The 13776-nt window shown below is 39.0% G+C and overlaps 1 protein-coding gene across 3 annotated transcripts; it reads right to left on the bottom strand.

The window, feature by feature from the left end:
• Positions 1–22: 22 nt before the first annotated feature.
• LOC110002536 (sphingomyelin synthase-related protein 1-like) lies at positions 23–13688 on the bottom strand. 3 transcript variants are annotated; one of them, XM_065959629.1, is made up of 6 exons: positions 13553–13688; positions 6719–7327; positions 6535–6630; positions 4878–4995; positions 4548–4698; positions 23–2196 (listed from the first exon to the last, which is right to left on the bottom strand). In XM_065959629.1, exons 2-6 carry the CDS (start codon positions 7321–7323, stop codon positions 1892–1894), a joined length of 1275 nt encoding a protein of 424 aa, XP_065815701.1. In that variant the 5' UTR covers positions 7324–7327; positions 13553–13688; the 3' UTR covers positions 23–1891. The 3 variants fall into 3 exon arrangements, with proteins under 3 accessions (XP_065815701.1, XP_065815702.1, XP_065815703.1); XM_065959630.1 differs by lacking the exon at positions 13553–13688 and adding an exon at positions 13035–13492; XM_065959631.1 differs by lacking the exon at positions 13553–13688 and adding an exon at positions 9916–10007.
• Between the last annotated feature and the right edge of the window lie 88 nt (positions 13689–13776).

The raw sequence follows: 13776 nt of genomic DNA, 5'->3' as shown, positions 1-13776 counted from the left end.
AAGACAAAAATGGTTACGCCTCTCTGAATCAGGCCGTTTTTCCATACATTATTTTATTTTTTTACAATCTCATCAATTTATTGAACAAATGAAAACGCAGCCAAGGAAACAGTCGGTCTGAAATATAAAAAAAACAAACAGTTTTCCCTCATTTGTAAACTTTAATTGCCAAGCAAAAAGGCAGAGATAAGACAACTCTCATTGCAAAAGAAAGTAAAAATTGTAAACAATTATTGGAAAGATATAGTTTGGATCAACCATGACACAGAAAACATAAACTTTTATACTGCTTGTGAACATCTGTAATGACGAAGAGGCAGCGTTTGTACCGTGCAAAGAGAGAAAACTGTGCAATCGAGCGTCCACAAAACCCACGTCCTTATATTTCCCATTAACTTATTACTTGGAAAGAAAAAAATCCCTCGCACAACTCTCGCTAAGTTAAGGTTCAGAGGGACTGAACGTTGTTGAAATGTGCTACATAAATAAACTTGCCTTGCCTTAATAACCTTGTGATAATTAGCAAGAGTAGTGTGCAGGATTTTTTCTTTTAAAGTAATAGTTTGACGCCCCACCTTCTGAGATAGTTGGATGTGCGAACACCTCCTTAAAAAAAACTGTCATTACATTATTAAAATGTGTTCATATAAAAAGAAAAAGATTACGCTGCATCAAATTAAGGATTAAGAAAACAAGATAACGGCTGATCGACGGAGCCAGACATTTAAATAATGTTCAAATATTTGAACTGGATGTAAGAGGCTCCACCACCGGAGACCTGAGGAACAATTAAGATCATAAGTTAACAACAAAAAGTCCTAAAGTTCAGTTAACGTTGAGATAAAAAAAAAAGAAACAAAGAACCAAAAACTTTTCTTAAGTAGATCAGAGGAAGAGTGTTTCCTGCTGTTTCTGATTTTCCTTTGGAAGAAGTTACCAAACAGGCGTCTAAATTCTCACAATGGTTAAAGTTAGTTTTTGAACTTTAACGGTTCAAATTGTGGAACAGGAATGAAAAATGGTGTGATCGCGTGCCTTATATGAACCTTCTTTCTTTGTTTCACTTGGCAGCGTGCGACACAATTTGGAAGAATTGTTTGACATCTTTGGAAATACACTCATTTGCTTTCATGGAGGCGGTTAGATTAAAGGATCTAAGTTACTTTCACATCTGTACGGTAAATATCATGCTACTGTCTGCAGCCTGTTAGCTTAGCTTCCCATACGGGGGGGGGGGGGGGGGCAGCTAGCCATGCTTTGTTTGACGGCATATCAAGTCGCCCATTAGCACCTTTACGGTTCACTAACTTGTACAAATGTGTCTGGTGCAAAATGTAAATGTCACGTAAATGTTAGCTCAAGCGCTGAACTACTTCAAAGCTGAGAGCCGACTTTGTGCTTTCTCGTTTCCACCAACACAGCGGGTCTCTTCTTTCACTGATTTTGGTTGCTATGGGAGCTTCAGCGCTGCTGGAACTGCTGTAAAGCCAATTTTTTTTTTTCTCTTTCTTTTTTTTACTTTTAATGAGAAACATGCTGGCCGTTTGTCCCAACAAACTGACCGCCCGATGACCCCAACCCGGAAAATCTGAAAATACAATCGACTATTTGCCGAGTCAGAACTATGTTCAAACAAACTTTTTGGGATGAGTTGCAACAGGATGCTTAGCAGCTTACGTGGCATTTCAATGTGGTAAGTCTTCTTTTCTTGGTATTTTCAACTCCTCTGAACATAAACGAGTTGATAAAACAAAGATCATCTGCTCAAACAGACGAAGCACAAATACTTCCATGTAAATCCAACCATAGGTGGGAAGCAGCATTTCAAGTAAAACGAGGCTCATTTGGGTTTTTAATAGTAGAGTCTGTGAATACTGCATGAAGTGTATTTCTATCCAATGAGAGTTTTCATGAAGGCCGGTTTGTTGAAGGGCCAGTGGTACTGGTTGGGGACCGGTCCGTTCACATTGCACTCAAAGAAGGAGAACATCGGGAACCAGATGCGAGCTCTGCGGCTGTGCTGGTAGGCCCGAGTGTTGGCTAAGGTGTGGTAGTAGAGGAAGAGGCGGGTGGTGATGTAGAAGGCGATGAACACGTCGATGGAGTAGTGCTCGTGAGCAGCCAGGATGAAGAAGATCCCAAACAGGTTCAACACCCAGGAGATGGTGTGGATCATATTCCAGGTCCGTGGAGTGTCTGCGGTGCAACAGAATGAGGAACAATTAATGAGTGCCGTCAAGCAATTAAAAAGAATAAGCTGAATACATTTCAGGCTTTGTGATTAATGAATCATTATTAATCACATATATCACTGGAGTTAGAAGTATTACATCAGTACAATTTGGTTATTTCTAACTATCACAATTTATAGACTCTATTCTTCACTTTATGAAGCGCTTATCACAAACGACTTAAGTCTGATCACCTTGCATCAAAAGCTAAATGCATTATAAATTCACATATGATGAGTATTTTCCTGACAAAATCATTTTTCACAGCTGGATTATTGTTGATGAGGTTGGCATGTCAAAGCGATTTTTGTACAACATCGGCACTTTCTGAAAGCTTTTTGAAAACAGCCAGAGCAGAAGTTAAATATCAAACGGCAAAGATCAAAGACTGCAGCTCAATGGATGCATTTTGCAAGTTTGGACGTCCCCGAGCTCGTCTCTCTCTTTATTTATGTGTTTAATTTTAGACCTTCTTCCCGACAGGTAGAGTGGGTGTAGAGAGTGGGCCGTTTGTCACTTGTGAGTCGTGGTTGGTGGGTTTAAGCCCTAAGCAGACATACGTCCATACGTTTTGGTTCACTGCGTCATCCTGTGGTAACATTTACATTTTTGATGTTTTCTTGTGATTTATTAAACGTATTCATGTTGCTATTTGAGGATAAAAATTCTGTATTTTCTATAATAAAGGAGTTAATTGAATCAAAATGTAACTTGTTACCATGGGAACACCATCACTGTTGTCTCATGATAACAAGAAAAATAAGACCAGATATTGACTTGTTATCAAGGGTAAATTAATTTAATTGAAAATGAATAAAAACAAACAAAAAAACACTTAAATTAGTGTTCTAATCATTTTTACAAAGCTGCTGTGGACGGTCATATTAGGACTAACCTGTGTTCATTTGTGACCAGATAATCTCTATTCGCAGTCTGCATAAAAAAAAAGTCTGCTTTATCCAGCATGGCATCGCAAAATAAGAAACAAATTGTAAACAATTATTGGAAAGGTAAAGTTTGGATCAACAGGTAACAAACACTTTGACATTGCTTGTCCAAATCTGTTAAGATAAAAAGATAAAATCGAGAAAAATCTAAGTTCATATTTTCCCGTTCTAAATACAGAAATATGGTGACTCAAAAAAAAGCTTACATGGCATCAAATAAAGGATTAAGAATTAATTACGGGCTGATAATTATAGCAGAACATTTAAAAAAAGGTTCAAATATTTGGTTTGACTCAGAGTTCAGTAAATATTAAGATGAAAAAGAAACAAAAAGAGAGACTGAAAAAGAGCTTTTTGAGTGGATCAGAGGAAAGGCTCTTCATGGTGCAAAAAAGAAAAATGATGCTTATAAAAAAGCCTGCAGGAGTTTTAATTATTTTATTTTAATTGCCTTTACTTTAAAAAAATTTTTTTTGTCTTTTAGATGTTTAAACACAACTTTAACTACTTTAACTTTAACTATGGCTTCATAAATAACCTTTTGATCAATATAGAAAAAAGGTCATGAGCATATCTTTTGCTCTTTTGCCCATCTTTCACCCTCATACTCAAAACATTTGTAAACCAGCAGCTTTTAAAAGTTTTAAATTAATGCAGCGATTCTTCCTGTTTGATTAACTCTGGCTTAAAAGTGAATGTTTTCACACATGAATAAAACTCATCAAAACATTTTCAAGGTTTTTTTTCCCCTCATGAGCCGGAGTGAGCTGATGTGAGAAGGCAGTGGCACATTTTTAGGTAAATTCAAAACAAGCAAGCGGGTGGGGGTGATGACGTTTATGAAACACAACCAGTGAGAAACCGGTGCTTCATATTCCTCTCTGCTTTCAAGGATGTTTTTTTAGAGTTCACTTGTCGACACTTTGAATACGTTCAACAACACGTGGCGTTAATGTAAAGGCAAAAACTGCCCTTTATAGCATCAGAATCTGTTGCTATGTTATCCCTTTAAGCGTCATCCTTCCTACTGTAGGTCGTGTCCTGCCTCCTGAGTACAGAGCCTCCTGTCTGGCAGGGAACGTCTCCCACTGTGAGGATGATTTCAGGGGAAGCCCGCCCTGAAATTGTCAGGGGGGCATGTGCAGAGTAGGCTTAAATTTGATCATATTTCAAAGATTTCTTCAGAAAGAACCATCGGGTAGGGAAGCCAGAAAGCTGTGAGATATGGACTAGCACTTTTGACCTTTTCATGTGATTGGCTGACAGTAAGAAAAAACTGCATTCATGTCAGCTCTAACCTTAATAAAAGGTCACGTAATCTAAAGTCATGCGTTCTGTTTTTTGAAGGCATACACATATAAATACTCACATTCAGTTACAAAGAAGTTGAGCAACGTGATGACAACAGTGTGTCCACTGAACATGTAATCTCCACATGTCTGGACACCCGTCAGAGTCATTCCAAAGCCGCTCCAGATCGCCAGCGCCCTCTGAATCTTCCCCAAAGTGTCACCGTACGTCTGGTGGAACAAAAGGAAACGGTTATCAGTGAGCGGCAGCAGCTCACCAGTTATCAACTGGGATTACTGAGGAAAAATACGACGTCACTCTCACTCTCCTTAACAGCAAAAAGAATCATGGCCTGAAAAGTGAGAGCTCTTTAGAATTTAATCTGCAAATAATCTCCCGTGTTTCCCACCTTGCTGGCACATTTCAGGTGCTGCCCAGGCACCGAGAGCGAGGTGACAAACATGGTGCAGCAACGGAGCAGAAAAACGGTTCCCATTAAAGAGCACAACCGTCTGAGGAGAATCGACCTGAACGGAAACAAAAATACAATCACTTAAAAAAAACTTACTTCAGAGTTCAGGGAGTTTCAAAGAGTTTTCAGGTATCTGCTCCTTACTAAAGTAGATTTTTCTCTTACACCCTTTGACTACTACCCCATATGGTTAAAGTCGAATATCTACACTTTTTTCTCCTTACATTTTCCAAACAGGCTCATAAATTCAGATTCGATGCATTAGAGGTTATATATATTTTTTGTTTTGCAACATTTCTTTCAAGACATCAAGACTGAATTCACAAAAAAACATATTCCTTTTTGTTACCTTGACTGTTTGACACGCGTGTCGTAGCCATAACGTACCATGACAAGAAAACGTCGTAAAGTTAAGCGAACTGTGGACTATGAAGAAGCAGATTGACAGAAAAAAGACTCTCCCACTAGGCCTGCAGGATATGAGAAAAATATGCAACGTGAGATAAGGGTATGAAGTATAATAATAATCAAATCTTGAAAAGTTCATTTGAACTAAAACCCACTGTTTCTATATATATATATATATATATATATATATATCTGCAGCCTGTCATACTTTGATGAAATAAGTATCAGTATGTTTGCAACACGTCCCTTGCGATTTACCGCACGAAATGTCTTCATTGTCCTGTATAGTTCACTTCACTCCTTTATATTCCAGTTGTAAATACCTTTTATTTTATTTGTACTTATCTTATCTGTTCTGTTTCCATTTTTATTTTGTCCTACCTACTTGCTACTTGTCTTTGTGCTGCTGCAACGCCCGAATTCCCACCCTGAGGTTCAATAAAGAATCTTATCTTTATTATCTTAAATCTAAAATAAATAGGAGGAAGGTTTTTTAAACTACATTTGCAGGAGTTAATGTGAGGGTAGATGATAGCTTGCTTTGGTATTTTAAAATGGTGCAAACGCATGGCCTTTATATCCAAAGGTTATAATCATGCTGATTGTTAAATTCACATTTCTTGTGTACATAAAATGATTGTCATACTTAGAAGAATGAATTCAGACTTAAGCGACGTCTTAATTGCAGTGCTCATATTGCCATAACAATGACAATGTGAGTTACTGTGCAGCCATGTTCCCCATCAAACTTCTCTGCGTATTGGAATATTTTAGTGAGCTGTTTTTTTTTATTTTTATTATTATTAATTAGCAGTTATTATGATCCAGGTTTAAAAGTCTCCATACCATGACGCAAGCTTCAGTTGGCTTTGCACAGAGACAGCCGGTGAAAACGTCCTTTAGAGGGCTACTCTTTACTTTTATGCCGTGCGCACACTTTTAATTGGCTTCCTTTTTTTCCCCCTAGAAACAGCACCTCGACTTTAGCATGAGCCTTTTTGTAAACAGGTATCCATACTCCTTAAGTAAAGAACGTGTGTACTTAGCCTTATCTGACCCATATATGATCGGATAAGAAAATGAACATCTTTGCATTAGGATTACTATAGTTTCTTAGCTTTGATGGGGTCTATTTGCGCACATAATTACAAGACACTGATGGGGACAGCTTAAAACCGTTGATTACCTGTGTTTGTGGAGGAGGAGGATCAACAGAAACATGTAACACAAGATGAGACCACAAGCTTCAGCCATGGCAAAAGCCCAGGGGATTCTGGGAACACTGACAGAGAACAAGAACATGCAGATGTGTCAGCAGGTAGATTAGATATGAGCGCAGCAGAACGTGTAAATGTACTATGGACTTCTACCTGTCCAGGAATATGTCAGGCAGAGGTGGGTACGTCCTTGTGTCCGGGACTCGCTCGTGCACGATGACCATGACAAAAGACGTGAAACCAAACACAAAGAACACGTAAAAGGCACTGACGACCGTTTTCCACACCTCCGGGTCCAATCGACCTGACATCGACAGGACTCGGTGCTGCCGACACCGTCCATTGGAGTGTGTGTGACAAAGTGCGTCTTCTGAATTGTATCCAGAACTGTGTCCATTCCTCAATCTCAGCTCGGTCCCGTTACACGAGCGATCTCCTGCGTTGAACCTCCACTCGAGGCCTCCAGAGTCCACGGGAGGGAGCGCGTCTGTAGGCCGGAGACCCAGCTCCTCCAGCTGGTTCTGGTTCTGCCTCTGGAGCCGGCGCAGGGCGATGGTCAGCCTCTTGATGTCTCCCAGCACAGAGAGGCCCAGCGGGGGTCCTCGCAGGTCGGCCTCAGTCAGAGCCAGCAGACTGAGGCCGTCCAGGCGGTGCTGGGTGCACAATAACTCAACATACTCCCCGAATCCTTCCTCCTGCAGCCACTGAGCCACCTGCTTACAGCTCCATGCACTCACTCTGTCCTCCGACTGGGCCATGACACTGCAGAAACACACAGATACAGGCTTAAGACATGAAGAAGGAGAGTTTAAGTAAAGGACAGAAGCCGAGTACTGATTAGATCCGACTTCTAATCTATGAGTACCTCTTTCTCTCTTGACTTCATCACTGTCTTTGTCACTTTCTGGCATTTCATTTAAATACAAAACAGTCTGAGACTCGCCCAATGTTGACCGTTTAATTTGCGTGCGATTGATCACAAACACTTGTGAAAATAGGCCGGGGCGGCAACTAGAAAGAAGTTAAATAAGTGATGAACTGTTTGCAAGATATGATTTTCAATCATTTTTGATTTTGGGGTCTTGACATGACAGAAAATAGCAAAATACCGATCACATTTTTCCAGCATCCACTTCAAACATTTGATTCCATGGAAAGTCAAATCTCAAATATTGAGTTTACAGATGAACGCAAAAGAGAAAAAACAGATCGTCCTCAAACTGAAGGAGACGACTTTTAGCAGCATGTTTGCTTAAAAAAGAATTCAAGGCAGTAGCTTATTACTTTTACTCTCAAACTGTGAATTGTGTGATTGAGTTCTTCTGTCTTAAGTTTCAATTTGTGATTATTTCATGACTGATTTCAATGTGACCTCCACATTAAATCAACGACTCTATTTGGTCTGCAAACTGACAGAAGATCATAATCAGAACATTAAAACTCACTGAATATTTGTTATTAATGCCTTTACTGTAAGTTACTTTTCCACTCTTTCAATCCTGCACAACTCTGTTTTTTTTAAGTACAACTACAAATGTATTTTGATATACGTAACCAAATTTTCAAATATTTGTAATGCTGCTGTGTGGGACGGCTGCCAACAAAGTTTAGTTGTGTTATACAATGACAATAAAGTGCCTATCTATCTATCTATCTATCTATCTATCTATCTATCTATCTATCTATCTATGGGGGCGGCAGGAGCTCAGTCTGTAGGGTCCTCCAGGTGCGGACCAAGTCTGGTAATTGGTCTGGTAGCTGTAGAGGGTGTACCACTGCCTAGGTGCCCTTGAGCAAGGCACCTTCTTCAGGCAGGTCAAATGTAAGAGCAAATGAAGGATGTAGACTTTTCCTTCTTTTGTTGTGAATTAATTTGATTAGTTTTTTTATATGTTCAAAATTAAAAAAATCAAACACCATTTATTTTCTACCCATAAATAAGATGAATGTTTGAGTTTTTCTTCATCAGTTTACAACTAATGATTCTTTTATTATTGATGTACTTAAATCTTTTTTTGATAAATAAGCTTTGAACTATTAGGTGACAAAACAATCCAAAGGCTGTTAGCGTTCCAGAAAGTTATTTCTTCATCTCAAAGTTGCAAAATCCCCAAAAAGTCAAACAGTTACAACATCAGAGCTGACCGTTTGTAACGTTACTGAAAAGAAGAGAGAGAAGCCAGACGGGGGGAAAATCAATACTATTTTAAAGATCTATTAATCATTAATCTTTTGAAGGATGCTATTTAATAAAAAAAATATATATATTTCATCAGATATTTGAAATTTGAGGATTTTCAAGACGAAACTGCAATGTTGAGGGTAATTTTCAAATCAGCAACTTGACATCAGGGAAACTGTGACTCACATTTTCTACAATATTTTTGATATTTCAAAGACTAAAAGATAAAGGAATAAGAGATGGGACTGATATGATCTAATATCGCTATCGGGTCCGATATTGACGTAACTTCCGTATCAGATATCGGACTGAGGGTGCCGATCAATGTCACAGGTCAAGAAATATTCTCGGCTCGCTCAGTCTCACACTGAAGACGTTTAGACCAAACTGTGTCAACAAATCGTCTTCATGACGTTCAGACGAGATTAAACATCTCGTTCTATATGATCACTTCAGTTTAAAACATTTCATTTGAAAACCTCACAGCTGTTGCTGCTTCCTGTTTATATGTGAGGTCAGCACAATGCAATGCAACGCCGGGTCTATTACAGCTTTGTGTAGCCTCACACATAACATCAACAACAACAATAAAACTATTTATCATGATAATAAAAAAATATCAGAATCAGTATCAGTACATATGTAACTAAAAAAAGTGGATCAATGCATCTCTGAACTGAATCCTTAAAAAAGTCCTTCCCTTGGTCCTACATTTAAATCAAATCAAGCAGCACATCCTCATTAACGCGCTGTGACGCTGAATTAAATACACATTATCTTTCAAATTAAAACTATTCATGAATGAACATAAATGGAATTGCTCATTGCTCTAACACAGTCTCACGGATACGCGGATGTAACAGTAGACGTGGCAGAATTGACACAACAGGGATGCGGGTCCGTGTGGAGGTTACGTGCTGTTTGTGCTCTGATTGGACGTCACCCAGCACTGCAGAAGACTTTGTGTTATTACATCAGCTGCTGCTTTCACGTCTGAGACTGAACAGTGGAGCACAGTGTAAGTGAGCACTGATCTCTACACACAGAGTGTCTGTTTCTGTAAAAACTAAATTACAAGAATTTCTCCTCACTGAGCGTGAGCGTCCTCTCTGTCACATCGGCCTCATTTTTATAATTAAAAAGAAAAAGAAAACAATGAGTCACTAACCCTGTGAGGTTTATGGAAAAACAAGCTCCTCTCCCACACACAGACTCAGATACTGACGACACGCTCTCATCCTGGCTGCTTGTTTTTGTCCCTTTTTTGACCTTTGACCCTGTGATAAGCTCGCCCCGCTCTGCTCCAAAGGTCTGTAACCCTCAAACAGCACGCCTGTTCTACTGTAAACCGCTGAACGTGAGCGATGCATGCTGATAGGACGGGCAGATACGGAGTGGAAAAACACACGATATGCAGAATTTTCAGTTATTAGGAATGATAAATGGTACACGCTGCGAGAAGGTGTTCAGAGCAGGTTATTATTCAAACACATCAGAGCATGAGCATGAAAACTGTAACCCGGTCTCTCCTGTGAGGGCTTTCTGCATCCGGGGACAATTTGGATTTAAGGGCAGCAACCTATTTTTATTATAACTACCAATTTATGTGCAATTATTCAGTCTTTTATCGTTTTTTCTAAATAATTTTCTTACGTTTTAGTAGGTTTTAAGTATGAATACTAAATCCATTTTATTTTTAAAGCACATTTCATTACAGGGAAGCTCAATGTGTTTTACACTGAGGTTAAAAATGCAGCATAGTGTTTTATTTTTTTTCCACAGTCATGAATAAGATACAGAAATCAAATTAATAAAGTCATACACGCCGCAAAACAAACATCAAGAACCAAACAAATCATACAAACAAACACACCAAGTAACTATCAGTATGCTTGGGAGAATATTAGTTTTGAGTTCTGCTTTAAAATTAGAGACAGTAGTGATGGACCTCAGCTCAACAGGAAGTTAGTTTTTCAAAGAGAAGGACCACAGTGAGGCTCAAACTGGGATTTTCTTTTAAAAACAAGTTGTTTTTCTTTTAAAGTTAAATCAGCGTCCTGTCGCTGCAGAATGATTAAAACTCAAGGAGCTGGAGTCCTTAAATGTTTTCTAATGAAAAAATGAAAGACCAGGAAGCAGATTCTACAGGATGTCGATGCTTTTAGCTCGACTGCTTGAACTGCTGACTCCCAGATTTCATAGATGGTTCTCTCTTTTATTGCAACTTTTAGTGTTTTTGTAAAATACTTTGTCTCTCTTTATGTTTCTGTCTGTGACTTTACCTGGTTAAATAAAGGTTAAACGCCCCCTCTCCGGACTTTAATAATAATTAGTTCAAATTTAATGAATTTAAAGAAAAGAAAAAAGGCAGTTGAAACAGAAGCTAACATATAAAAACAGTTGTATAAATATTAAACAGTGTCAAAATTACAGTGCAGGGTTATAGTCTGAAAACTTATTAAAATAAATGTATTAAAATTGTTTAATGAAAGGTTCAATACATACATATATATCTGCTGCACAATGACATAAAAATGAACTACCTGTTTGTGAATAACATTAATTATGTTAAATAAAAATGCTCTTCCAGTAAATTAAATGAAATTAAAATGTTCCTTTCTTGTGTAACAAATACACCCAGCTGTGTAGCAGCTGTTTAGTAATGCAGGGTTTTTTAATTTTGACTCAGCGAGGTGGAGCAGGGTGACGAGGGACCGACAGTGAGAGGAGAAATAAAACGTACAATGTTACTTTAACACTACATGAACTTTATTTCTATAAAAGGATATCGTCTTTTATCTTTTTTTTTTTAACCAGGAAAATATTCTCTTTAAGATACATGATCTCTTTTAAAGAGAGTCCTGGAGACAGCAGCATCAACGTCTCAGACTGAGAACAAAGACAGACAATAAACAAATATTACATCCATCAACGCATCAGAAGCATCAAGCAGAGGAACATGTGCACACAGTCGTCAAATGATCCTTCATCCTGCTTTTCAAACCTTCCAGGACAACTAAACGCTCTAGTTTCAGGTGACTCTGTCTTACCCCATACCTCATTTCAAAATATATTTATAAATCTTAAAACTGGATCTAGTTTAGATTGGATTGGAAAATCTTTCTCGTCACTGAGGGGCAATTTGGTTTGCAACAGAGGTCCATACAGGCAACACACATTATAACATGCAATCATCATGATGGGCATGAGTGAGAAAACAAAGACCAACAGTCCAGAGTATGTGTACAGGCAACAAACAATGCCTCCAGCCTTTTAAAAAACCCAACTGCTGCAGGAACACATGACCTCAGATATGTGTTTGATCTGGCCCTCCTCACACGAGTGAAGTCTAAACTCTGCATGCAGACGGTGCTGAGGGTCTTCCAGGACGGCTTTTGCCTTCTGACTGGCCAAGATCTTTCAAGTCCTCGCTAACAATCTTCCGGCAAAAGGTGTCACAACACTGCCAACAATTCAAATTAGATTTGATGCAAAGCAGCATCCTGTGATCGATACATGTGACATCAGGCGCCTGATCAAAACAACCATCTACACTCACATGAACTCCCCTAAAACAGCGAGCATGTGATGTGTAATTTAATACAGGATAGCTGAAGAGAGACAGGAAATGTTGGGAGGAGAGAGTGAGGGATGACATGCAGCAAAGGGTCGAGGTCGGATTTGAACCCACGGCCTTTGCTGTGAGGGCTATAGCCTCTGTACACGGGGCCACTAAGCTACCCGCCACCCCTTTGACTTGCAATCTGGAGTTTTAATCCTCCATAAACACTTTGTTACAGTACTGGACAGAAACATTTGTCTTTTTGTGTGGTCCGCAGTTACAAAGTACACAATACAACAAACTGACATTTAAATGAGGATTGAGGATTATAGGGCCAGTCGATAAGGACGAGGGTTGTCGGTATATATTGATGATTTTGAACAACTGATCTTCTATTCCATTCATTGGTTAATAAAAATGTATTTTACTTTCAACAGAATAAATAGACGCCCAAAAGTATCAGCGGTCTTTTTATATCACAATGTCATAGTTCAACTCAACGCTTCAAAAGCATTAATACTAGACTTGAATGATCAGTTAAACTTCACCTTATTATTATTGTTATTACTACATAGAGAATACAGCATCACTCCAAGTGATGATCACACAGACTGATTGTACGCCGTCAATAATCATAATGTGGCTGACAGCCAGTGAAGGATCCACAGAGAACAAACAGCAGCAGATTAAACTGATTCATATGAAATGTCTGAGAGCTCACTCACCTGTGTGTCTCTGCTCCGTCCCCTCAGAGAGAAATAAGTTATTTTTAAACTAGTCTCTGGGTTTTACTGGCATGACCGTGCTGTGGCTTTACTTGGGGATTCATAAGTGCCCTGTCAGCTAGTTTGGCCGGCTTACAGTTAGTGACAGAGTGCACTGACACACAGCTCTGTGTGTGTGTGTGTGTGTGTGTGTGTGTGTGTGTGTGTGTGAGAAAGCCCTTCAGTGTGTGTGAAAGAGACTCTATTCCACAAAGGGCTCATAGTCTGTTGACCACAAACAATGAAACGTCACATTTTTTTGGCCTCAGATAAACTCTAAAAAAAAAAAGGTTAATTTATGTTTTCAGGATTTGTTTTTTTTTAGGAGAGTTAAAACAAGTAATTTGCTGGCATAAACAAAAGTGAAAGGGTTAATGTTGACATGAGAGCAAACAAAATCAAAGAAAGTAGATTTGACTGTTTGAAAGTTACTTTAAAAAGACTACTTCTTAAAACAGCAGATCTTTCTCCTCGCTTACCAGAAATCCACTGTCACAGTCCTGTCAGAGGGTGTGGGTGAGCTGTGTCAGAGGAACACTTCATGACAAACATGTTTCTCACAACTAAGCAACCAAACAGGAAGAGACCAAGAAAAACAACAGCAGGAAAGAAGAGCTGCTGGCCTCATGCAGGGCTGCTTGATAAAGCACACTGACATCTGCTGGCCCAACCAGGAACAACTGCGTGACCCTGCATTTTCACC

This window comes from Labrus bergylta, chromosome 10 (genome assembly GCF_963930695.1).
Source record: "Labrus bergylta chromosome 10, fLabBer1.1, whole genome shotgun sequence".
In the NCBI taxonomy this organism is placed as follows: Eukaryota; Metazoa; Chordata; class Actinopteri; order Labriformes; family Labridae; genus Labrus; species Labrus bergylta.
This window is presented reverse-complemented; position numbering and strand designations above follow the sequence as displayed.

Coding starts and splice junctions, on each gene's coding strand:
- LOC110002536 (XM_065959629.1), bottom strand. CDS start 7,323: ATGGCCCAGTCGGAGGACAGAGTGAGTGCATGGAGCTGTAAGCAGGTG. Junction 6,631..6,718: donor CCTGACATATTCCTGGACAG/GTAGAAGTCCAT, acceptor GTTCTCTGTCAG/TGTTCCCAGAATCCCCTGGG. Junction 4,699..4,877: donor ACCTGAAATGTGCCAGCAAG/GTGGGAAACACG, acceptor TTGTTCCACCAG/ACGTACGGTGACACTTTGGG.